We start from the raw sequence: 27,071 nt of genomic DNA, 5'->3' as shown, positions 1-27,071 counted from the left end.
AAATAAAATTATTAATTAATTATTAATTATTAAGTTCCAGACTGAACAAACAAAAGCTTGGTTCCAAAACCTATTGAGCTGCCTCGCTGTCTACAAATCCTAACTAACATGGAGCCTCATAAGTGAATGATCTGAAATGCACTGCATAGGCAGCAACTCTTAATAGTCATTCATGTGCGCCACACAAATAGCACTCCTCACCTGAAGAGCATAAGCACATATTGCTACCTAACAAAAACATTGTGATACTGCCTTAGAATTTATCCAAAACAAGGCATCTTAGAAGGGAGCATAACTTTGCTGCTCACTGTTTGAAAATGTATGTTACCTTGGGTGAAGGAGGTCTGTTCTCATCATCCGAGCAGGAAGGTGAGCGAGCTTTGCGCCGTTTGCGTGTGGGACGGGGGGTTTCGGGAGGAGAGGGGGAGGGAGGCTGTGACTTCTTCTCAGAGTATTCAGAGTCGTCCAGCAGCTCGTCCTGCAGCTCAGAGCCTGTGTCCTCACTCAGAGAGTCATCTTCATCCAGATCTTCCTCATCACCACTGCCCTGCGAGGCCAAACAGCAGTCAGTGACATTACAACATTTGTAAATCAAGGAATATGAAGTCTGATGCTCCTCCTGGTTTACATTGCAATTTTGACAAGACTTCAAGACATGCTAATTATAGTTTTGCATTTTCAAATTGGTTATAATTTTAATACTTTTTAAAATGTACATTTCAGTTTTGTTTTAGTTTCAGCAATGGTTTTGATTGTTTTCTATATTTATATTATGTATGTATGTACAGGGTTGGGGAGTAACGGAATACATGTAACGGGATTACGTATTTAAAATACAAAATATAAGTAACTGTATTTCACTAAAGTTACAATTTAAATCATTGGTATTTAGAATACAGTTACATTCAAAAAGTATTTAGATTACTGAAGAGATTACTTTGCATTTTACTGTCATTTGTTTAATTTAATATTTAGTCCTTTCAGATGGAAAACATTTATACATATAAATAATGCGATCCAAAGTGCATTTGAACAGCGGTGAAACACTTTCTTATGATGTGTTACATTCATACGAGCAGACAGAGAAGTAAGTTTGAAGTAAGTTTGGAGCAGAAGAAATAGAAATAAACCCTGTCAGCTTTACGCTAAGCTAAAATGCTATTTCTAGCCATTTTACATGTATGTTATCATGCACGATCATATTTTTTTATCAAGAAAATAATTTCATAATTCAATCATAATTTCTTTTTATCTAGTAAGACCTTTGATATTAGGGCAAAAATCGTATAATCGATAATCATTTTTGTATTGTTTTCCTCAGATCAGTTTGATTCATCTTGTTTTAGAAACAACACTGCATAAGATATTTAGGTTTTTCAGAGAATGTATTTTTAACGTGTATTTTGTCTTACTGTACTGGCAGAGTTTTTATAGTCAAAACAAGTGAAAAAATCTACCAGTGCTGAAGAAGTAATCCAGAGTGTTTAGAATACGTTACTGACCTTGAGTAATCTAACGAAATACATTACAGATTACATTTTACAGCATGTATTCTGTCATCTATAGTGGAATACATTTAAAAAGTAACCCTCCCAACCCTGGTTATTTTTCTCAACAGATACTTATAGGTTACCTGTGGGGAGCCTGCCGGAGTGTTGTCGACTGAGGCAGAAGAACGTCTCTTCTTGTGGACGAAGAGCTGCTTCCTCCTCTTCCTCCTCCTGCCTCGTCTCTTTACACCACCCTCTAAGTTGGAGTGTCCACCAGGAGGTCGACCCACACGCCTGCTCTTCTTCTTCCCATAGTAATATGCTAAAAACAGGATCAGTTTACAGAACAACTTCAACAACAGAAAGTAGGGGCAAGCATATAATAATCAACATGACGTGATTTAAATGTTTCATATGGTTGAATCTCATGAAAAATGACCAGGTAACATTTCACCAGAAAATCAAAATATTTTGCTTTCATGTAATCCCAGACTCGATGTTCAGTGGGGGGCTCTGTGGGGGTAATGCAATCTTCTATTCTATTTGCAAAAGGAATGTTTGGGAGTCTAAAATGTGTATTTCATTTTGACTCAAAGCTGAAGATATAAAAAACCATCTTAAGACAAATGTTTTTGTGAAATATCTGATGTGCCTAAGACTTTTGCACAGTAATGTGTGTATATATATATATATATATATATATATATATATATATATATATATTTACACACACACACAAAACCGGTCAAAAGTTTTGAAACACTTGACTGAAATGTTTCTCATGATCTTAAAAATCTTTTGATCTGAAGGCGTATGCTTAAATGTTTGAAATTAGAATTGTAGACAAAAATATAATTGTGCCACCATATTCATTTATTTCATTATAAAACTAAAATAAATAAATAAAATTTAAAAAAAGTTTTTGAAATTGATGACTTGGACCAAATAATAAAGAAAAGCAGCCAAAAATTGCTTAACATAGATGGGAACTCCTTCAATACTGTTTAAAAAGCATCCCAGGGTGATACCTCAAGAATTTGAAGAAGAAAATGTCAAGAGTACATGTCTGCAAAATCTAGGCAAAGGGTGACTACTTTGAAGATGCTAAAATATAACACAGTTTTGATTTATTTTGGATTTTGTTTAGTCACAACATAATTCCCATAATTCCATTTATGTTATTCCATAGTTTTGATGACTTTACTATTATTCTAAAATGTGAAAAAAAAAAAAAAAAAAAGTGTTTCAAAACTTTTGACCGGTAGTGTGCGTGTATATATATATATATATATTAGAGCTGTCAAAATTAACACATGAATGCACGCGATTAATTGAAAAAGTTTGAAGAGTAAATATTTATTAAACGCGATTTAACGCATTTATTGTTAATACAGCATAAACCATGTGTCTGCCTGGAGTCATTAGACTGGCGCATACTCCACAAACACTGAATAATATTGTAGAGGATGAGAGTTTAAGAGATTTAATTGCCATTGCAATGAAAATGCAACCTACGTGGGGACTAGTTCTTTTAATTAGTCAACCTCCCAATTAGGCTTTGGGAGATTTACTTGAATTGGTGCAATTTTAGTGCATTTCTATCTTTATATCGTGGAAGGTTTTGTTTGGAAAATGTTAATAAAGCATTATATTGTTACATATTGTTTTGCTTTCTTTCCTTAGAAGGAAATAAATGCATTTTGACGAAGTATATTTTGAGTCAAATTTCAGCACTTTCAAAATCTGCGATTAATCATGATTAACTATGGAAATTATGCGATTTATCACGATTAAAAATTTCAGTCGACTGACTGCATTAATATACACTGATCAGCCACAACATTAAAACCACTGACAGGTGAAGTGAATAACATTTATTATCTCGTTACAATGGCACCTGTCAAGGGGTGGGATATATTAGGCAGCATGTGAACAGTCAGTTCTTGAATTTGTGTTGGAAGCAGGAGAAATGGGCAAGCGTAAGGATCTGAGTGAATTTGACAAGGGCCAAATTGTAATGGCTAGACGACTGGGTCAGAGCATCTCAAAAACGGCAGGTCTTGTGGGGTGTTCCCAGTATGCAGTGGTTAGTACCTACCAAAAGTGGTCCAAGAAAGGACAATCGGTGGTATATATATATATATATAGCCATTAGAACCATTCATGTTTTTTTATTTTTTTTATTATTATGACATATCTTCATTACATTTAAGCACATTTTACAGCCCAATCCTCATTACTATAAAAAAAAAAAAAGGGTTCTTTTTCTTTATACAAAATATAATTTTCATCTTTGGAATTTGGGGTGAAATGTGACCTGGGCATGTTTGGTAGGATTACACATACTGTATGGCAACAATGCAACAGAAAAAACTAACAGTATATTTGCAACAGTTCCTACAACTGCCTTAATACATTTACAATCCAGTGAGCCATTCAAAGTAAGATACTGATATATATTCACAAGCAGTGAATAGGGCTAAAGGCATACTAACTGTATTTGGTTTTGGTGAGCACAGAGCAGTTCTCCGAGCAGCGCTCCAGAACCATTCGCGGCCCGAACAGATTAGGACAGCATTCCAGCTTAATACAGGTCTTCCGACAGAAGTCTGCCACCTGGTCCGCTGTGCGAACTATCTTTACTGTTGCCCTGTAGCTTTTCCCTTTGTACCTGTGAAACACGCAGACTGGTCAGATTAAGCAAGAGGGAACTCTTTATATAAATACTACCACCACACAACTTTATTTAATATAATATAATATTATTAAAATGCAATTATTATATAGATTCATAAAAAACAAAAAAAACAAGCATAAACTATAATTTAGCGATATACTGAACAACCAAATAATTTGTGTAAGAGAAAAAACTAGGTACCTATCTAAACAAAAGAGAGAGTTGTGTCAAAGAGAATTGTGTACTGGACAGTATACTCACTTAGCTTTAAGCGTCTCTCCGTGACCCTGCCAGCGGCTTTCCTGGTCCAGTTGCAGCTCTCGCAGAACTCGGCTGGGCTTGTAGGCAGAATTTATCACCAGTGTCAGGACCTGTACGGGCCACGGGTCAGCAGGTCAACATTAGAATCACACAGCAGGGGTATTACTAAGGCTTTAAATAGCACATTCATCAAGTTTTTTATTAGAGTTGTATAGGACAGAACAGAATAATTTGCTAAAAGTATTGAAATTCTGTAAAATATTTATTTATGACTCATGTAGGTCTCTTACAAGGGGAAAAAAAATGGCTAACCTCCTTTAGTACCAGAACACAGTTCCCAGGGCCCACACACTGGGGTAGCTCTGCAATACGGCCCTTATTGAGATATGGCCCTGAGAAGCACCGATGGTTAAAATAGATCTTAGGGCAGCAGTATTTCCCATTTGCCTGGCCCACTGGTGGCACACAAACAAGATTAAAATAGTACTGTGTTAGTAAGCATTGAGGCTGTATGACTATGTGTACTTGTTTAACCAGAAAGACTGTACAAAGTGTTCCGGTGTTCATTTGCCAACAGAGTAACAGCATTCACCTATCTCAGCTTGACTACTGTTGATCTGTTGTTTAGTAGTATCAGGTGAGGAGTCTTTGGATGGAACCCGGCTGTGACAAAAGAGATCAATGAGTTTCTTTCACAACCAAAACTGCATGCAGTATATTTAAACACTTTTGTGTCTTACTTACTGCTTCTCTGGCTGAACGACTGCCACCTTTCTCTGCTTCTCAACTGCAAAATAACAAAATCTCTCAAAACATGATAAGATATAATCTCTCAAACCAACTCAATGTCAAAAATTAACAAGCACTTTCCATGAATAGGCAGGAATAATTTCCATTATTCAAGCAAAGTCCCAGTATCATTTGAAACTATATCTGTGGTCGTGACCATATTTGAAGGTCCTAATGTGGACAGCATCTAAAGGAACACAAAGTGATTACAGCACATCTGAAATTATGCATATTGTGTTGTAACGCTGACCTTTGGGCCTGTGGGGGTACAGAATAGGGTAGCCATTTGTCTCACACCAGCTCACTGGAAAAACATCCATGGAGTCTGTGTGAACTATGATCTCTGGAATGGGTTGCTTCAGACCTGAGCAAAGAGAGGGAGGGAGAGATATAGTGTGAGATTAATCCTCATTCCTACTAACCTTCTGTGATGTCTATGGATATAAAAAGATATTAAGGGTTAAGCCCAGTCTTAAAATAGTCCATTAGTGGTCTCGCTATTTTAAATTAGGGACTCAAGCTTTGTTTCTTCTGAAACCAGACACTGCATAATTATTTTTGGTCATTTAGAACAGTCATACGGGACAAAATAAGAGTGTTGACATCACACCTTCTAAACGAATCCACATGTGTTGACCTTTGACCTTGGTAACAGTTGCTACGTGAATGTTTTCAGGACAGAAAGGGTTAACGGCCTCCAGCATCATAGACTCTTTAATGCATTGATCAGATGGGTCCTAGAAGGAAATTTTCAAGTAATAAAATATCAGAACATCAAGCCAGCTTTATACACAAATGAGACATGCATACACTGCATACATAAAATGAACCCATACTGAAATAAACCATTTTTAAAGGCAATATTTACTCAAAACAGAAAATATTTAATAAACATAAAATGGCTGCAGATAGTTTTTCTGATACAAGAGCTGATATTGGCCAATAATCTCAAAATGGCCAAATATCTACCGATATATCGGCCTGTGCTAATGCACTGATGCTTGTGATCAACACTGGTGGCATGCATTCAAGATATTAGGGTCTTAACAGTCAACATTCACAAATAAAAAAGAGAATCTCACTGTAGGAAAGCAATGCTGGGGGGCTGCCTCAGCCTCACACTGCTTTAGATAGTCGGCCCAGTCAAAGTCCTGGCCTTGGAACCCTATACACAGAAACAAACACATACACAAGAAGGTCAGCAAGTGCATCTTAGAGAAACTATCAACTAAGTGTCTGCCTCTCTAATATAAATACAGATTACAATATAACAGAAACTCCACGTTAAACAGGATTTTAGCTTAGAAGTAAAATCACAATTACAAATATAGCCCCAATGGCATCTCAAATGATAAATTAATCAACATGCTGAGTGCCAATCAGCAGCATGTCAGCTATAGAAGTAGTCTGTCAATTAGCACTTTGATATGTGATTGTGCAAAGCAACATTAGAAAACAAACAATGGTTTTAAAGGTCACATAGTGTCTCTATTTCCAACACATTTAAATATAATGTATATTTTACAAAACTTGGCGTAAGGAGAATATGTAAATTCTTGAACATCAGAGAAAGAAGGAATAATGAATCATCTTTCATCCCCAAATTTCTCATCTATATGGGTTTATGTTTGGCTAAATCAAAAAAACACTTTCAAGCCACAATATCTGTTTCCAGCTGTTAAAATGGGGAGGGATCCATAATGAAATGGCCCAACATCCCACTAGAGGTTGACCGATAGTGGATTTTGTCAATACCGATAACTAAGGTGGTGGGAAATGCCGATAACGATTAATCGGCAGATCGTTTTAAAAATCGATTTATAGAACATACATTTTTTTTTTTTAAAGTCTTTCCTTTCTTTATCTTTCCTTAATATGAAAAAATGAAGATTTGTTGCATAACGCAGGACTTTCACTATAAATAAGCCCGTAATTCATCACGGACTCTTATTTTGAAATGGAGACTTGGCTCCGTTACAATGCTCTATATTTAAATATTTGCCAAATTAAGCTTTTTATAGCCTATATATTCACCAGATGAAGGATTATGTATATATATTTCACCAGATGAGTACTTTCATTTTTATTTAGAAGATGAGACACGATGTATGTGCTGTTGGGGCACATTTTCCAGCGACAATTTTCTAGGACATTTTATGCACCCAACTAGTATAATATTTAAGCATAAACACACGAAAGATCATGATGTATAATGTGGTTACTGGATGGTTATTTCAGCCTGTCTTTTTTTCCTCAGTTCACGCATCCATTTAAATCAAGCTTTTATTTTGGAGTTTCAGTGTGTTTATGACGGTAGTTTCTCACATCCAGATAACCAGTTTGCTACATGGCCCAGTGTAAAAAAATCTGTGATTTAATTAAATAAACATTTAGTCTGTATGTGCCTCGCATTTGAGAGTGCTGTCATCTACTACACACACACAGAGAGAGTACGTGATGTCCATGACGAGGTCTTTTCAGTGATTGAGCGGACGGTTTTTCATTCATTTTAAAGTGCGCAGAACATGCACATTATATATTTATTTAATACATTTTCACATTTTGCGGTTCAATAATCACAACAGTACATATCACGATTTTAATTTGATTAACTGTGCATTTGGACGATCGTCACTGTCTAATGTTTACAACTTCAACATTTTTGTAGTTAACACAATAGCAATGTTGGAATGAAAAAATCATATTTTCCACTATATGAATACTTATTTAAACTTGATTAAACACTTGAAACAATTGAATATCTAATAAAAAAATATATACATTGAAGTGAGGATAAAAAATATGGATTAATACTTAAATCTAAAAAGATTTAGATAGAGCAAATCCCAACTAAGTGTCAGTGATTGTTTTTATTTCACTTCTAGAGGTGCTGTTATACTGTAAACCAAGCAGTTCTAATTGTAGAACCCTTCAGCGCTGGCCACAGAGGTACACGGGAACAAAAAAACCAAAAAAAAAAACAACAACAAAAAAAAAAAACTATCGGCAACTATCGATATGTTGATTTTTGCCGATAACCGATAGTTCCAAATGGCAACCATCGGCACAGACTAATCGTAAAACCAATATATCAGTCTACCTCTACATCCCAAAGGTAGTCCTTAGGTCTAATGACTGCTCTGCTGGGCAGTATAACTACAAACATGAGGCCATTTTTCAGGACAGGGAGCATCCTAAGTTGACACCATTCTTTCATTTTTTATATTCAGCGTTGTTTTCTCGATACCAGTATAAAGTGAAATGCTGCTGGTGGCCTGTTAAATTCACAGATCTCAACATCAATGAACCTGTATGCAAAGTTTTAGAGAAAGTCACATAGATTTCCTTCTAGGTAATATCCACCTACAGACAGTTCATTACTTGTAGTACAGCATTTCAAGAATTTGTGAAGCTGTTGTAAAAGCAAAAGGTGGGGCTACACCTTACTTGGTCCTTAATATTAATATATAGTTAGGCATTCAGGTTATTTTAATCTCCCAGGGTAAATCTTTACTAAAAGAGGATAAACCTACAGACCTGGAGGAGGGCTGAGCTTCACTCCATTCTTTAGACTCCACTGTGTTGGGAAGATACCAGGACTATCCCTGTGACAGAGAAAAGAGCGTCCACCCCCCTCTTTCTGTGCCTCCTCTCTCATATCGTCCATCCGCACCAGAAAGAACTGATCATTAAACACCTGTCACACACACAAAAAGGTAAAGGAGTACAGCACAAATAGCTAAAATAAAGGCAAAGGTCTACAACCAAGGTTTCTTGCTCATTCTGAGCTCAGCTAAATGGAACACACCCTCTCTTTAAAGTGCAATCACACTAAGCACAATGTCCAACCTTCATGTCTGTTAAAGGGATAGTTCACCCAAAAATGAAAATTCTCTCATCATTCATTCATCTTCATGCCATCCCATCTGTGTATGAGTTTGTTTGTGTTCAGCAGAAGAAATAAAGACTTTTAGAAGAATATTTCAGCTCTGTAGGTCCATACAATGCAAGTGAATGGTGACCAGACCTTTCAAGCTCCAGAAATCACATAAATGCAGCATAAAAGTAATCCATATGACTCCAGTGGTTTAATACTTTTGGTGAGAAACAGATCAATATTTCAAACCTTTTTTACTAGAAATCTCCACTTTCACTTTCAGAATGTTAAAGAATATAAAAAAAAGGATTTAAATATTGATCTGTTTCTCACCAAAAGTATTAAACCACTGGAGTCATATGGATTACTTTTATGCTGCATTTATGTGATTTCTGGAGCTTGAAAGGTCTGGTCACCATTCACTTGTATTGTATGGACCTACAGAGCTGAAATATTCTTCTTAAAATCTTTGTTTGTGTTCAGCAGAAGAAATAAACTCATACACAGATGGGATGTCATGAGGGTGAGTAAATGATGAAAGAATTTCATTTTTTGGGTGAACTATTCCCTTTAACACCGACTCGAGGGAACTAATTATTTTGACACTGCGGTGACACTAAGGCCACATTTACACCTTGCATTAACATGCATTTTCAGTGATCGGACCACTATCGGATTGCTCTTGACTATGTTAAATGACAGGTGTAAATGCAGCCAAGACACACTGTGATCGGATCTTTAGATGAATACCACTAAATCAACAAAACTAAATGTAGCTTATGCGGCTGCCAAAAACAAATGTAAAACCTTGACTGTCAAAGTGATGAAAAACATTTGAATTATCCAACACCGTTTTTAAAATTTGCTAAGACTTCATTTTTTAGTTAAGAATTTTTAGCTACCACAGCCTCTGATATAATATGAAAGTAGCGTTTTCCAATTCGTGCAGGTAACTTTGATCGGCTCTCTATCCGATCACAGTGGAGACGTATCAGACTGCAAGGTGTAAATGCAATCCAGCTAAAGAATATCCAGATACTATTCGCACATGAAAACCATGTTAATGCAAGGTATAAATAGGGCCTGAAGCCTTTTGATTGTAGGGTTTCCAAATGTTTTGACCATGGAAACTGATTTGCTAATGAATCTTTCAGACCGATTTATAAGCCTGTTTGACAAATTAATTGAAAAGAGCTGATTTGAGAGAACAATTTACTAACTAATTGTACATCACTATGGATTCCAAGCACGTTTAACTCTACATAAGAGCAATATCTAGCTACTTAAATATTTAAGTATATAAAATGTATATTCTATATTGTATAACTATAGAGAATTCTATAACTTTTATACATTTCCAGGACTTTTCCAGGCATTGGAAATAAAAATTTAAATTACCTGTTATTTCTAGTGATCATGGAAAAACTGTGATTATTAACAGGCCAAAAGTTGTGACAGAATACTAAATTAAAGCTTTTTCTTAAGCTACTTTTTCATAACCCCAAACCATTAACCACAGTTTTGGGGCAATAAGAGTACAGGGGAAGGAAGTACTTCAAAGGATAAAGAGGGTCAAATATGATACCTTTGCCACAGTGGCCGGGCTGATGGTGAAGGGAGCTGCTTGGTCTACAGCTTCCAGCTTCATTCCTTCTGTAAAGCAGTGGGGAGTGATCGCTGGTCTGTCCTGAATAGAAATAGGAGTATATAGACCATCAATATGACTAAATAATTTACAACGGCATCGCTACTATCAAAACAAGTCGAACTAGTATATATTTTATGAATTCATACATCAGCATTCTTTTATGACTTCTACTGTTATACAATTATACTTTGATATATTGGCTATGGTCGGAATGGAATACTAAAGCTTACTACTTACTGCACAGTATTTACAGTAAACTGCCTATTATATGTTAAAACATAGTATGTGAAACAGAACGTATATGCAACAATAAATATTTCAAACAGTAATATGCTACATTGTTGTCACACAACCTCATCGTATTGTACATTTGAAGTCAGAAGTTTACATACAACTTAGCCAACTATATTTAAACTCAGTTTTTCACAATTCCTGACATTTAATTGTAGAAAACATTCCCTGTCTTAGGTCAGTTAGGATCACTACTTTATTTTAAGAATGTGAAATGTCAGAATAATAGTAGAGAGAATAATTTATTTCAGCTTTTATTTCTTTCATCACATTCCCAGTGGGTCAGAAGTTTACATACACTTTGTTAGTATTTGGTAGCATTGCCTTTAAATTGTTTAACTTGGGTCAAACATTTTGGGTAGCCTTCCACAAGCTTCTCACAATAAGTTGCTGGAATTTTGGCCCATTCCTCCAGACAGCACTGGTGTAACGGAGTCAGGTTTGTAGGTGTCCTTGCTCGCATATGCTTTTTCAGTTCTGCCCACAATTTTCTATCGTTTTGAGGTCAGGGCTTTGTGATGGCCACTCCAATACCTTGACTTTGTTGTCCTTTAAGCCATTTTGCCACAACTTTGGAGGTACACTACCGTTCAAAAGTTAGGGGTCACTAGCCTGAAATGTTTCTCATGATCTTAAAAACCTTTTGATCTGAAGGCGTATGCTTAAATGTTTGAAATTAGTTTTGTAGAGAAAAATATAATTGTGGCAACAAATTTATTTAATTACAAAACTAAAATTGTATTTAAAAAAAAAAATTTTTTTTTTAAATGGATGACTTGGACCAAATAATGAAGAAAAGCTGCCAATAAGTGCCCAACATAGATGGGAACTCCTTCAATACTGTTTAAAAAGCATCCCAGGGTGATACCTCAAGAAGTTGGTTGAGAAAATGTCAAGAGTTACATGTCTGCAAATTCTAGGCAAAGTGTGGCCACTTTGAAGATGCTAAAATATAACACAGTTTTTATATATTTTGGATTTCTTTAGTCACAACATAGTTCCCATAGTTCCATTTATGTTATTCCATAGTTTTGATGACTTTACTATTATTCTAAAATGTGAAAAAAATAAAAAATAAAGAATGAGTAAGTGACCCTAAACTTTTGAACTGTAGTGTATGCTTGGGGTCATTGTCCATTTGGAAGACCCACTTGCGACTGAGCTTTAACTTCATGGCTGATGTCTTGAGATGTTGCTTCAGTATATCCACATAATTTTCCTTCCTCATGATGCCATCTATTTTGTGAAGTGCACCAGTCCCTCCTGCAGCAAAGCACCCCCACAACATGATGCTGCCACCCCCATGCTTCACGGTTGGGATGGTGTTCTTCGGCTTGCAGGCCTCACCCTTTTTCCTCCAAACATAACGATGGTCAATATGGCCAAAAAGTTACATTTTTGCCCCATGTGCACTTGCAAACTGTAGTCTGGCTTTTTTATGCCAGTTTTGGAGCAGTGGCTTCTTCCTTGCTGAAAAGCCTTTCAGGTTATGTCGATATAGGACTCGTTTTACTGTGGATATAGATACTTGTCTACCAGTTTCCTCCAGCATCTTCACAAGGACCTTTGCTGTTGTTCTGGGATTGATTTGCACTTTTCACACCAAACTACATTCATCTCTAGGAGACAGAATGCGTCTCCTTCCTGAGCGATATGATGGCTCCGTGGTCCCATGGTGTTTATACTTGCGTACTTTTATTTGTACAGATGAATATGGTACCTTCAGGCGTTTGGAAATTGCTCCCAAGGATGAACCAGACTTGTGGAGGTCCACGATTTTGTTTCTGAGGTCTTGGCTGATTTCTTTTGATTTTCCCATTATGTCAAACAAAGAGGCACCGAGTTTGAAGGTAGGCCTTAAAATACATCCACAGGTACATCTCCAATTCAGTACACCTCCTATCAGAAGCTAATTGTCTAAAGGCTTGACATCATTTTCTGGAATTTTCCAAACTGCTTAAAGGCACAGTTAACTTAGTGTATGTAAATTTCTAAACCACTGGAATTGTGATGTAGTCAATTAAAAATGAAACAATCTGTCTGTAAACAATTGTTAGAAAAATTACTTATAGTTTGCTAATATTAAATCTGTGGAGTGGTCAAAAAATTTGTTTTAATGACTTCAACCTAAGTGTATGTAAATATCTGACTACAACTGTATGTTTAATTCAGCAAGTGGCGTCCAGTTATCATCTTGGTATTTTCCCTTTTTTGTTGTGATAATGTCTTAACTTTTGGCATTTGGTATGAACCAATAATGAGTCAAGAAAGAGATGTTTAAAAAAATCGTGGCTTTCCGGTTCATTTGTCAAACTGGAAATGGAAAGTCAATTCAAACACTAGTATTCACACTTTTGTGTGCAGTATTCCAAATGTTGGTCATATATGGGTATTCCATGTTTATAGAACATTTGCATACTGTGCTATATACTATATAAATTTTATGTACTGCAGAAATAAGAGTAGCAGCACGCTATACCAAACATAGCTGTTGACACATCACTGATGCCTCTTTCCAAGGTGACTTATAGGGCAATCACCCTGGAGCAACCTGCATTTGAGTTCTTTGGTCAAGGGCACAAATGTCACAGTGGACCTCAGTAACTCTCCAGTTTATAAATCGCAAGCAAACTTAGGGTTGCCCTTCCATGTTAAAACAAACATGTCATAGTTAATGAGAATTCACTGACCCTGTAAAACTCGTCACTGATGCTGGAGTCCTGAGCCTGAGAGGAGATGGTCTTCTTCACCTCCTCCCATTCAGCTTCAGTGCGCAGAGGGAGCAGGGCTACAACAAATATACACAAACACACAATCAGCTCTCTGCCTGCCTAATCTAATGTTTATCTTCTATAAGCTAGTGGACTCTGATCTAAGCCCCTGTAAACCCTTCCCCCATACACCAATCCCTTCTATTGATTAGCTAAAACTGTAATATGTGGGTCTCCCAGGGTAAAAGTACCACAGTTGCAAAGTTGTAGTGAATAACACAGTCCCTGTTTTGTCCTGGTTGTTTTGTTCAAACTGGAATGCTTGGGCATTTTGTATCCACGTTTTCGCTCTAAAATTTCAGAATGGAGGATATCAAATATGCCATAAGCAGGGCATGAAGACGGTACTGTGAAATAAGGCATATCTTGCTGTGCTTTTCACTAACCTACTCATATTCTGTGGATACATAATAGCTAACAATGACAACACTCAAGATCCAAATTTATTTTCAGTTTCTGCTTGTTACCATGGTTTTAGCTGCATTAGTACAGTATAGTACAGAGCACATTAACCCTTGTATTCTCTTTGTTTATGCTTTACCTTAAAGGTACTGGGGGTCAATTTTGACCCCACACACTAAAAGTGTGATTGTAGCTAAATTACACACATATATATATATATATATATATATATATATATATATATATATATATATATATATATATATAATTAATTATTTATTTTTATTTATTTATTTTTTTAACAAATGTTATCACTTTCGTCAATAATTTAAAAACTCTAAATTTGGGCAGTTTCTTATTTTGCATATAAAATAAGAAATTTTTATGTTAAATTCAATTCAGTGAAGATCTGCATTCATCAATTTTATTTTTGGAGACTAACCATGTGTTAGGGGCAGATTGCTGCCACCTCCTGGTAAGAAAAAACTAAGTAAAATTAAGTGAAATTACAATATATAACCAGCAGGTGGCTGCAGAGGTCCTTTCATATGTGTGGTTGTGGCAAACAGATTTTTTTTTAGATCTTATCACAAGTTATGCATTAGGATATATATTTAGACATTATCAAAGACATTAAAGATAGTATTTTTGTCAAAGTTTAGTTTTGAAGTGTCAGTTTTTGCAATGATGCCCCACAAATGATTACATACCATGGTACTACAAAGACTAAGAGTAAGATTTTAGTCACCTATTATTTATTTCAAACATCCCAATTTTAAAAAAAAACATGGTGATATATATATATATATATATATATATATATATATATATATATATATATATATATAAACAAGAACAGTACATAACACTGGGAATGATACTAAGTATCATAGTCTTTTTTCATGAATCCACGCACATCTGGCAGAAGGTCACGAAAAAGGTGTGAGCCTTGCAAATGTTTTTTTTTTTTTTTTTTGCAGTTTGTGCATATCATGCTGCTCTTCACATCCTTTTTATGGGGACACACTTGACACCTTTTCCTTTTGTGAGGTGGAGCTGCTGTGGAGGGGCCTGCAGCTTCGTCATCTTCTGAAGATATAAATCAGCCTTTGATCCGTGTGTGTGTGTTCATTGTGGATGTGTAATGGTCTCATCCTTTCATCTCTCTCTCTCTCTCTCTCTCTCTCTCTGTGTTTCTGTGTGTGTTTCTATGTGTGTTCACTGTGGATGTGTAATGTTCTATAAACAATTCTATAAAAAATGCTCTCTGTTGCAGTCTCACCTATTCATTCCTGTGTTTATTTGTGTGTGCGTGGGTGTGTGAGCATATGCGTTCCGCAATGTGGATGTGTCATAGTACCACCCCTTTATTTCTGTGTGTGTGTCTTCTGCATTGTGGTGTATTTATTGATTTTACTTGACAAATAATAAAAAAATAAAAAAACCCTCTGTTTTATTGTCTTTCCCATTCATTTCCCATGTGGGGTCAAATTTGACCCCAAACACCATGAAAGGTACTTTTTTTTTTTTCCACACCAACAGAATCCAGCCCAGGTCATTTTTGATCCCAATACCATACAAGGGTTAACATGAAAACTAGCTACGTGTGTTAGCAATAATATTGTACTGAAAACTACACCGTATATACTGCATGTTTTTTTTAACTATATATGGTAGAGTACACAGTATGAAACTTCAAAATCTTTGAACTGTATTATTTTAAATCAATGTCATAACATTTCTTTAATTAAATGATTAATTAGGCCTTTTAGTTTGATGCGCATTTACGGATATACCCAACACTATTTGTTATCAATATCAGATATTTATCCTCCTGAGACCAGAGTGTGAATGCTGTGTGCATTTTCCATATCCCTTTTTGATTTATAACTAGTAGCAACTAATAAAAATGTAAAAAAAAAAAAAAAAAATGTTATATATATATATATATCGTATTTGACCCTCTTTATATATATATTCTAGAGCAAACAGTTTTTCTAAAAATGTATGTCGACATATGTGGGCAGCGGGACAAAGTTGAGAAATTTTAAATAATACCAAACTATTTTATATACAGTATTTCATCCTAACTCCATATAAAGTCTCTGAAAGCAACATTTCAGCTGTTGGATGAACCCATTGATTCTCAATGTGATCATGCACAGTAAATATAGGATTTCTAAGGAAAAACAGCACTAAAGTACAAAATAGTGTACATTGTGTTTAGCAGTGTGGCGTTTTGCTATTAACTGCTAAAATTTTTAAAATGGCATATCGAATGAAACCAGAGAATCTTTTAAGTCAAACAGATTTCAATGTAAAAACTTAATTAGGTTTCTTACCAGATGTAGTTTTGTTAGCCTTCCTCCCAAAAACTAACTCCACTGTGATTGGCGCCATGTTGTTTTGTCACATGACTCTGTACTCGAAAGATTAACCCTTTACAGACAGCCAAGAGTGTTCAGAACTGAGATCAGTTGGTTTAAATAAATGTAAATTATGTGCTGCGTATAGTGGAGCCAAAATACAACGTCCATGCATGTGTACGTGGGGTCGCACGAGGTTATAACACCGTTCTACATCTTTACAACAACTGTTTCATTCCAGTTTGCAGTGTGAAGAGGTTTACATTTTTTTTTTTTTTAAAGTAAATTCAGCGAATATTGTAGATCAATCCATGCATACAGAACTTTAATATAGTAAGCAAAATAATTTTTAGGGATTATTAGGGATGGGCATTCATCAATAATTTCATCAATATTCATCAAAAATATTCTATTTTTTAAATGAAGGTAATTAATGAGAAAGAGACATAAAATTATTTTTTTAGCCATAAAGGTTGCGTCAACATTAAAAAAAACAAGCTTCTAATTATATCCAAAACAAGCTTATATCATGTCCTGTGTTTTTTTATTTTTATTTATTTATTTTTTTATATATATTTAAACAAGCAATGCGTGAAAACAAAAAAGTATAAAATGAAAGCATTTAAGCTCATGCAAAGCGAAGAAAAAGAAACCGCTAATGAAGTAGACTGACTCAGTTAACATACAGGACGAATATAAACACTCGACAAATAATAGTTATGTTTATATTGCATCTCATGTCATGTTTTTGTTGAGACAAACAAGCATATCCACATGCTCAGTAAACTATACTCATTTATACAAACTAGTTTAAATGATGGAATGTCCCTTACCTCAGCTAGCATAGTCTTTCTCGGATGCCATGTTTGTTTACAGAAACATCGCGGGGATTACGTTGCTACGGGGACGCTGCTTTCTGATGAGTTGCACATATACGGGAGTAAAGAGTACACCGCTTATCCAGTACATTTAAACAGGAACCCAGCTTTCTCGCAGTAAGCCACATTCTCACAATAACCCGCTTTTTTGGTGTCCATCTGAACGTACTGACAGAACCGTTTGCTTATCAAATGTGATCAACATGTGTCCACACTCAACAGCGCCACTCAGTGCATTCTGTTATAACTGCCAGTTTTAGTTTGTGTGTTCAGGATTTAACATGCATCTCAATGTATATATGGCCAGCAAAGCAAAACTTTGCGAAATTAGAATAGTATTTTTACTATTCGAATAATTATTGCAGAACAAATACTCGAGTATTTGACTACTTGTGCACATCCCTACTAATTATATCCACAAACTTCATGAAACCCTCACCTGCTGGTGGTCTGAGTGTGCAGTTGTGCTCCTGTGCCCAGCCAGGCAGATGAAGCAAATGGTCCAGGTAGAAGACCCATGTGATAGAATGGTTGTCTGGGAGCCCCTCTGTGCCAGCATAATGAAGCCGTAAGCGGCCCCCTACATTATCTTCAATGACTGCAGACCAGACCACTCCAGCATCTTGACAGTCCACTAGCTCGACGTTCAGACCAGAACTTAACAGATCTATAGGGTTACAGCCACGCTGGGCCTACATCCACACAAGCAAAAGCCACAAACATAAACACAATAACAACAAAAAAATCTCTTAATAATGACTTTTTGTTTTCAATGAAATTTCATTGTTGCACATGTCATTAAAGGGATAGTTCACCCAAAATTACAAATTCTGCCATGATTTACTCACCCTCATGTTGTTTTCTATGCAACATGAAAAGAGATGTTAAGCAGAATGTAACAGTTTAACTATTAACTTTCATTGCATTTTTTTTCCCCATACAATGAAAGTGAATGGTGACTGAGGCTGTCATTCTGCCTAATATTTTCTTTTGTGTTCTATGTAAAACAGAAAGTTAAATGGGTTTGGAATAACATGAGGGTGAGAATTTTAATTTAAAAGTGAACTATCCCTCTAATGACTATGTAAATGGCACATTTGTTTGTTGCTTATTTACATGCCCAGAGGTTAAACAAATATAAGGGGTCTCTCACCCCTTCCAGTAGATTAGCAGGTACACTGCAGGACTCAGTCAGCGCTTTCTCCAGCAGAGCCTCCCAGTCCTGGTGCTTCTCACGCACACCTAAGCAAAGATACAGGACCGTAGTTTAAAAGTTAAAGGGGTCATATCATTTGAACAACAGTTTGAGTGGCACATTTCAGCATGGACTGTATGGTCACAGGTCCACCAAACAATGCTGGCTTTGTAAAGAGGCAGTTATTGAAGGATGATTTAGTGCAAACTGTGTTGGAGCTGACAGCAAACCCGCAGCCTGTTTAGTGCTGAATCTAGATTAGTGCTGAATCTCATTTTACACACCAAATACATAGATTTACATCTATGATCACTGGGGACTAATACAATTATATATTAAAAAAAATGATATGACCCATTTAAATTAGGAAATAGCTGATCTTCTAATATACCGGTCATGTCAAAAGATAAATGCCATTTTGCAATCATATCAGCTTGGTATTTTAGGGCATAAGTCCAGCTGTCAATAAGGCATTGCCTGGCGGAATGAAAATGGCAACCATCATCTGCACTCCTCCATGCCTGTACTTTCTTCACTCTATTCCAAAGATTTCATTAATAAAAGAAGCTTTAAGTATTAAAATGGGTCCTCCAATCATTTGAGAGGGGAAAAGGTTGTGCCCATCACCAAGATGCAAGCTAAATAAAAGCCCTAACACAAACACCCATCCCCCATTTCCTGAATATGCCACAAATCGACTGTGAACAACCAACTACAGGAATTAGCACTATGCTGCAAGCTACACAGCAGTTGAACAACCTAAAGAAATATGCAAATTTGGCACTGTATAGCTGATACATACAAAGATTTTCAGAATTAAGAGCATAACCTCTGTAAAGCCTAAATTCAAACCATCTTTACTTCGATGGCCAACGCAAATGAAACAATTAAATGAAATGAAACAATTAAGGGCTAATTATCAGAAATTAGACTGCACAGTTAAATAGGGCTGAAACGATTAGTCGACAATAAAAATTTGTCGACAAAAATTTTCGTTGTTGAATAGTCGCTTGATCTCAGTTAACGTAACATGAGATCACATTAAACTCTAATGATGACACGTGAGAGGACCACTGCAGCTCGCGCCTGATTGAGGAGAAAACACAGCTCACAGTCCACACACACTCCAAACTTTCCAAACAGCTTCAGGTGATGTAGATCGCAAAGTATGAGGAAATTATACAATAAGTGCATATAGAGGCACTCTCGTTTATAAAATAAATCAGAGCCGGAGCTCCTGTTCGGCTTAAGCAAAAAGTGCATGTCAGAGCATCTAAAAAGCAAACACCCCGGCGTTATATCTTTAATGCATCCTTTATTAAAGTTCAAATAATAAGGAAGCAGGTCATGTAAATAAGTACAAACTACAAAATTGGAATTTCTCCGCGCAGCCAGTGCCACTTCTATGAGTCACGTGAAGTGACCCGATCTAAGGGGGAGAGATTGAAACTGCATCCCGACTGGGGCCTGGGTAGCTCAGTGGTAAAATACACTGGCTACCACCCCTGGAGTTCGCTAGTTCACTAGTTCGAATCCCAGGGTGTGCTGAGTGACTCCAGCCAGGTCTCCTAAGCAACCAAATTGGCCCGGTTGCTAGGGAGGGTAGAGTCACATGGGGTAACCTCCTCGTGGTCGCTATAATGTGGTTTGTTCTCGGTGGGGCGCATGGTGAATTGAGCGTGGTTGCCGCGGTGGATGGCGTGAAGCCTCCACACGCGCTATGTCTCCGTGGCAACGCGCTCAACAAGCCACGTGATAAGATGCGCGGATTGACTGTCTCAGACGCGGAGGCAACTGGGATTTGTCCTCCGCCACCTGGACTGAGGCGAATCACTATGCAACCACGAGGACTTAGAGCGCATTGGGAATTGGGCATTCCAAATTGGGAGAAAAAGGGGAAAAATCCCCTCCCAAAAAAAAAAAAAAAAAAAAAAAAAAGAAAAGAAACCGCATCCCGGATGATACTCACTTTGGCACGGGGACACTTGTCGCAGCTAGTGATGCAGCTAGATCACAACATATTGTATCATAATGTATGTGTCACTGTGCGTTTCTTATCGGCAATACGTTTCTAATTGGCAATACGCGGCTCTATTAAGAAGAGAGAGTTTTGTGTGTGTGTGTGTGTGTGAGTTAAAGATGGATCGAGTTGAACAAAATTGTGAGAGAGGGTAAATATAAATATCTAAAACTCCTTCAAAACAATGTACATTTACTTTGCAAGCTATACTGCAGAAGAACATTTTTTATCTGAGAATGTTGAATATAATATTAAAAATACAAATATTTTAAAATATCTAAAAATCCTTTAAAAAGAGATGCATTCACCTGAGAAGCAGCATATAAGATATTTAGACTTGCTTTTAGAGAGTAGATCTTGAATATAAGTATGTTTTGTTTTTACTGCACTTGTGGAAGTATAACCAAGAGAAAAAATACACTTATATACAAGATACACTTATATTTAAGATACATTCTCATAAAGCAAGTCTAAATATCTTATATGTTGCTTCTCAAGTAAATGAATCTTGTTTTAAGGATTTTTAGATATTTTTAAATGGAAAACAAGACAAAAACACTTGATAATAAACAACAGGATTTTTTGCAGTGAATTTTTACTGAATTAAACTTTATAAAAAGTATTCTTTCCCCCCTTTAATTCAGTGAATGTCATTTAGAGGTATTTTTAAAAGATGATTCTGTCCTCTTTATTGTTAGTAAAGCACGTTTAATACAACCTTTTAAGTTGGGGCACAAGCTGAATAATCGGTTAAGAGCTAATGATTATTCGTTGCAATAATCGCCGAATAATCGGTCTAATAATCGTTAGATTAGTCGATTATCAAAATAATCATTAGGTGCAGCCCTACAGTTAAAGGGTTAGTGAATGGTGACTGAGATTAACATACAGCCTAACATCTCCTTATGTATTCCATGGAAGAGTCATACAACAAGCGCCCATGCCGAAAAGTTTTGCTGAACTTTCCCTTTATACAGGGTTTCTGCAGGTTCGAAGGAATGAAATTTAAGACTTTTCAAGGCCAAATAATAGAAAAATTTTAGACCACTTTTGCAATAATATAAAAAAATAAAAACACATATTAAATAATTCATTAGCTGGTAAATAAAAAACCACTGATGTGTCTGGACATGTTTTTTTTTTTAAATATATTTTATTGTGCATTTATGTGTTTTATTTATTTGTATTTTTTTTAATACAAGTTAATACAACATTAAAACTCTAAATGAATTCATTAAGAATGCATGTAGCCTAAAGTAAGTAGCCTATATTGTGAACCTTCTCTTTAGTCACTTGCTTTCCAGCAGGACATGATGCAATAGACCAGTGCTTTGGCAATGTCACCGCTTATGTCAAACATGGAAGTGGTGGCAAAAACCATGCGCAAAAGTAAACTTTTATCGGATTACGTTGTTGAAAAATGAGGGCTATCGTTGACTGCTGTGGCTTCAAGATCATCAACAGAGCTGACTGGACTGAGGAGATCATTTCAACTTACAACTCTGCAGCAAAAATTTATAGTGAACATGATTACATGTTTGTTATTAACTAATTTCATTATAGTAATTATATCGCTAAGAATATGTTTGTATTTATGATGGTTTTGTGTCATACTTTCGTTTTAATCATGTAATCTGTCAAATCTAACACAACAGTCAGCGGTCTTTCTGCCACCACTTACTGCGCTGACATTTTTGTAAACAATACCTTATTCACAGTAGTGCCATGTTTGATTTTTAATGGGAATGGAAACGAAGCTGTGAGGGATAGACTTACCATCTCTTCAATGGCTACACAGTTTAAAGCTGTAAAAAACTCCTAGATCACATCTGATTTTCCACAACTCATGTTATCTGGCGTTTTTTGTCTACTGAGTGTCCTTAAATATATTTTTCCAATGTTTTGTCTGCAGAATGATCCAAAAACACTTTAAACTGCAGTACAGCCCATTGAAGAAACTGTACGTGCATCCCTCACAGCCTCGTTTCATTCTCGTCAAAGATTAAATATGGCGCTGCTGTGAATAAGGTCTAGCATGTGCTGAATAACATTTATATATTTTTTTCTTGGCAGATACCTTTAACAAATACTTTAACAGGTAGTTAAAAGGCAGTTCATTTAAAAATTACATTTCTGTCATCACTGCTCACCCTTGAGTCTGTATGAATTTTTCTCTGCCATGGAACAAAAAAGGAGATGTTAAGCAAAATTTTGTCTCATTCACTGTCACTGCATCTATTTTTCATTCAATAAAAGTAAATCGTGACTGAAACTCCCTAATTTCTCCTTTTGATATCCACTGAAATACGAAAGTCATACAGGTTTGCAACAGCATGAAGGAAAGTGCTGACAATTTTTATTTTTGTGTGAAATATCATGTAAAATTCAAAACTCGTCAGTTACCTTAAAAATGGCCGTTTAAAATCGATAATATGTATTGAAAATGTTAACAGATTAAATTATTATAATTTTAATTATAATTTATAATTATTATAATTATAATTATATTTATTTATCACACATTATACATTTGCACATATACAGTGAAATTCTTTTTTTCACATATCCCAGCTAAGCTGGGGTCAGAGTGCAGGGTCAGCCATGATACAGCGCCCCTGGAGCAGATAGGGTCAAGGGCCTTGCTCAAGGGCCCAACAGTGGCAACTTGGCAGTGCTGGGGCTTGAACCCCCGACCTTCTGATTATGAAAGAGAACTGTGCTGCATAATTAGTTATGATGCATATTGAAAACAGATTATATACTAAATATTAAATATTGATCATATATTTTCATATTATGTATATTATTAATATTTATATAATTATATTATTATTATTGTTTTGTATATTATTACAAAATTGACTGATTCAGATGGCAGAGAAAATAGTAGTTCAGTTAGCTTTACAATTCTTGTCAAAGATGATGTAAAATAAGCTAGCGCCACGATTTGAAAGTCGTCAAAAGACCGCTCCAACCTCGAGCGCATGCAAATTGCAACTTTGACAGTTTTGTCGATTATAAACAGGAGTGATAGTGTTAGCGCATCGCTCGCTTACAGAGACGCAGAATAATGGCATTTGCATTTCGGATTAATGCCTTTATGAATGTTTATACATGTGTAACATTGCAAGTTCAGTAAAAATGCACTTCCTTGCACGCACTCACGCTAAACTCAAGCGTCAGCTGCTAAATGCTGGATGCACAAGAGAGAGAGAGAGAAAGAGAGAGAGAGGCAGATGATGATTTTGACTCACGCAGATTCTGCTGTTTTAAGAGTCTCCTCTATTCACACCCCAAAATGTAAGACCTCAGCAAACAAAATGTAAGACTTCTTGTCATTTATTTAAGATATTTAAGACTTTTTATGGCCTTAAATTTTAAAAAGTAAATTTAAGACTTTTTAAGGACCCGCGGGTGCCCTGTTATAGCACCTGAGATCAACTTCTTATAAAGCAGCAATAATAAAAAAGTCATTCCCATGACTCTCGGCTCACCCACAGGAGGTCTCATTGTTCGACCCTGTTGTTTGCTCCATCCTATCGGATGCAGGTCAGCAGTCATGATGTCACACCAAAAGTCAGCACGTCGGTCATCTCGGTAACCCTCATACCGCAGCAACAGCAACTGACCACAGGTAGTAATTATTGTGGCCACCCAGTATGCCGTTTCTGATTCTGTACGCACACACACCTCCAGCTTCATACCGGGAGCCAGGCCGGTCTGTAGACCCTGATCCACCTGTAAAGGAAAATCATTGAGTATGTTTACATGGGCAGTTATAATTGGAATACCTGCGGGGTTTTGCCGCAACCTACAGTCTTCATTTCTCGGTCCAAGTATGCATGACACTATGCGCAATCATAATTTGTACTATTTACAGGTATTTACATTAATTTGTTGAACACGTTAAAAACCGTACTGTCTCTTTAAGAAAGACTGAATTTCTGTAAACAGTGTCTATAGATGAGCGTATGTTAACTAGAGGGACTCGAATGGCTTTATGCCATCTGTCCTATGCGTGATTAGAAATGTTTCTTTTTTGTTGTTTTTGATCAACAACTGACTGTAGAGAACAGAAAGGGTATCAAAAGAGACATTATTCAATAACAAACGGGTCGCGTGGATCTCGTCTTTGGACACACACACACACACACACACACACACACACACACACACATGCACACACATTACACGGAACACCATTTACTCTCAACACGCAGTGAAACGACCTCGCTGCTGAATATACACATTTTAGTCACACAGCATGAAATTTGGTTGCTAATGTGAGCAACTTCCTCTCATTGTAGTAGAGGGATGCGCATAGAGTAAAAAAATCGATCTTGGGATTTAAGAATCGAGATCGGTCAAACGAAGACCGCGATGCATCGGAAAATCTATATTTTTACCCACCCCAGTAGACATTTTCCGGTTGACCTTTTGCGTCATAGTAAAGTATAGAAGTAGTACAATAACTAGCTTGTCAACAGCGTGACAAGCCATGCGCGTTTCTTACTTTCCTTTAGGGATGGGCATTTAGTTTAATTTTGTAGTCGAGTACTCCAACACAACAAAACGAGTAATCGTTTACTTGAAATTTAGAATTTAATTTCAACTTTCAAACCTGTTATTCTTAAAATTAGCACTATGCAAAACAGATTCAAAAATGACAAAAAAAGAATTATAAAAAAAATATATATTATTTGCACTAACACATAGAAACATACTTTCCAAGTCTTCTGAAGTGATATAATCACTTTAAGTTAAGACAAAATTTTCTTTTTGGGTGAACTATTGAGTGTAACGTCAAGATTTAGGCGAGAAAAGCTGTTTCATTGTTGCCTACGGCAGGCAAATGCACAAAGGAAAATTAAAATGCAATATTAACGTAGTCTAGCGGTCGCTATATAGAGTTCTATGGTGTTGATGTCTAAGTGTAATTAGCTAGCGAAGTGGATACAGGTTATATGAGTATTTTAAAGTGTTCAGGGGATGTCATAACAACTGGAAGCAGAGTGGAGAGATTTTAAAACAAGAGTACTTCATTCATAAATCCACAAGATCCTACCTTCAAGCTGTGGACGTACTGATGTGCCTCTGTGCTCATGAAACTCCAAGAGACAACAAAGTCATTAAAAATATCTCTGTACGACACTTCTTGCTGGCCATCTTTTCGTGTCATTCACCCATCGTGTTGTTAAGGCGAGTTGATTTTTTGAGCGTTAAACCGGGACGGGTGCAACTATATTTATACGCACCACACATATACATGTGAAAGTGTATATTTTATTTTATATTACATGTACAACTATTTTAATCACATTTAAGCCTCTAAAACATGTTAGGTGAAAAATTAATTTTAAAAAGTACAATTGTAATTTTCTTTAATGTTATGAACTTGCATGTGTAATAATACGTGCTGTCACTGTTGGAAATTTAATGTCAACTACACATTTGAACACAAATGATTAAGTTGAAACCTAAAAATTAAGCAGAATTACACGTATAACAATTAAATGCTTGTATTATGAAAAAGTGCTGTGTATCACAGCTGTCTGAATGTGATCTGCCAGGTTCAATTTACCTCCGCAGGTGTTGGAAAAAACAAACATTTAGCGTGACAGAAAAACATCTCACAGGCATTCTCACAAGTAAAGGGGTGGTGTAGACTCACACCATCAACTCTCAGTGAAAAATACTTTCTGTGCTCCCACACGTAATCCATTTTGATCGACTTTTCTCAGTAGTTTCAATACAAACAGGAGGTTAGATGACAAAAATTCAGAAGAGCGGAGCGCGGAAAAGTGGCGGGGCTGAATAAGGTGAATAAAATTAAATCAATGACAAACAGAAAAGCAGCTGTTAATAAGGCACAAGTTCAAAAACCACTTCATATTAGCTCCACATTCAACAACATTTGCCTCCGAGGCAATGAATAAATATTTCTGACACTTTTGGTGCCACCTGTCCACGTTCATTTCTGACCCTGAAATTAAGTTCAAGATCTAAATGGCCACTTATTGGTCTTACAGCAGATGAACACACCACTGAAGCATAACAAGTTAATCCGAGTGTTGATTTCATAATGTCACAAGGGGAGGGATGATATGGTTATCACGATTTGGTTCAATGTACGATATGAGGTTCACAATTCGATATAATCGCAATTTGATATAACAACAATTATATGAAAAAGTATGACAGAAACAGGTCACAAACAAAAAAGTTGGCTACATTCAGGCTGATCAGGTACAGGAAAAGCAATATAAGTGAAAACATGCAAGGGACAGCTAGTTTTTTCTGTTCCAAGCCTGTTTGTTATCATTATTATAAATCACATTTTAGTTTGTTGAATTTTTACATTTTTAAAATTCTATCAATTATTATTTTGTCATGAAATTGCATATAT

At 36.2% G+C, this 27,071-nt stretch overlaps 1 protein-coding gene across 1 annotated transcript in view; it reads right to left on the bottom strand.

Annotated features, from left to right (window-relative positions):
* LOC127426270 (scm-like with four MBT domains protein 1) overlaps positions 1 to 27,071 on the bottom strand; it is a 39,173-nt gene that overhangs the window by 5,760 nt on the left and 6,342 nt on the right. Inside the window, exons 4-19 of the mRNA XM_051672957.1 lie at positions 24,160 to 24,403; positions 18,604 to 18,692; positions 17,890 to 18,142; positions 13,724 to 13,821; positions 10,680 to 10,781; positions 8,755 to 8,914; positions 6,300 to 6,382; positions 5,828 to 5,954; positions 5,468 to 5,581; positions 5,173 to 5,215; positions 5,021 to 5,091; positions 4,741 to 4,883; positions 4,429 to 4,538; positions 3,986 to 4,161; positions 1,634 to 1,812; positions 329 to 547 (exon numbers count right to left, since the gene is read on the bottom strand). Coding sequence (XP_051528917.1) covers positions 329 to 547; positions 1,634 to 1,812; positions 3,986 to 4,161; positions 4,429 to 4,538; positions 4,741 to 4,883; positions 5,021 to 5,091; positions 5,173 to 5,215; positions 5,468 to 5,581; positions 5,828 to 5,954; positions 6,300 to 6,382; positions 8,755 to 8,914; positions 10,680 to 10,781; positions 13,724 to 13,821; positions 17,890 to 18,142; positions 18,604 to 18,692; positions 24,160 to 24,403 — 2,211 coding nt within the window. The remainder of the gene's footprint in view (positions 1 to 328; positions 548 to 1,633; positions 1,813 to 3,985; positions 4,162 to 4,428; positions 4,539 to 4,740; positions 4,884 to 5,020; positions 5,092 to 5,172; positions 5,216 to 5,467; positions 5,582 to 5,827; positions 5,955 to 6,299; positions 6,383 to 8,754; positions 8,915 to 10,679; positions 10,782 to 13,723; positions 13,822 to 17,889; positions 18,143 to 18,603; positions 18,693 to 24,159; positions 24,404 to 27,071) is intronic.

Source organism: Myxocyprinus asiaticus, chromosome 35 (assembly GCF_019703515.2).
Source record: "Myxocyprinus asiaticus isolate MX2 ecotype Aquarium Trade chromosome 35, UBuf_Myxa_2, whole genome shotgun sequence".
Taxonomy (NCBI): Eukaryota; Metazoa; Chordata; class Actinopteri; order Cypriniformes; family Catostomidae; genus Myxocyprinus; species Myxocyprinus asiaticus.
Note: the sequence above shows the minus strand (reverse complement) of the source record. Positions and strands in the feature narration are given on the sequence as shown.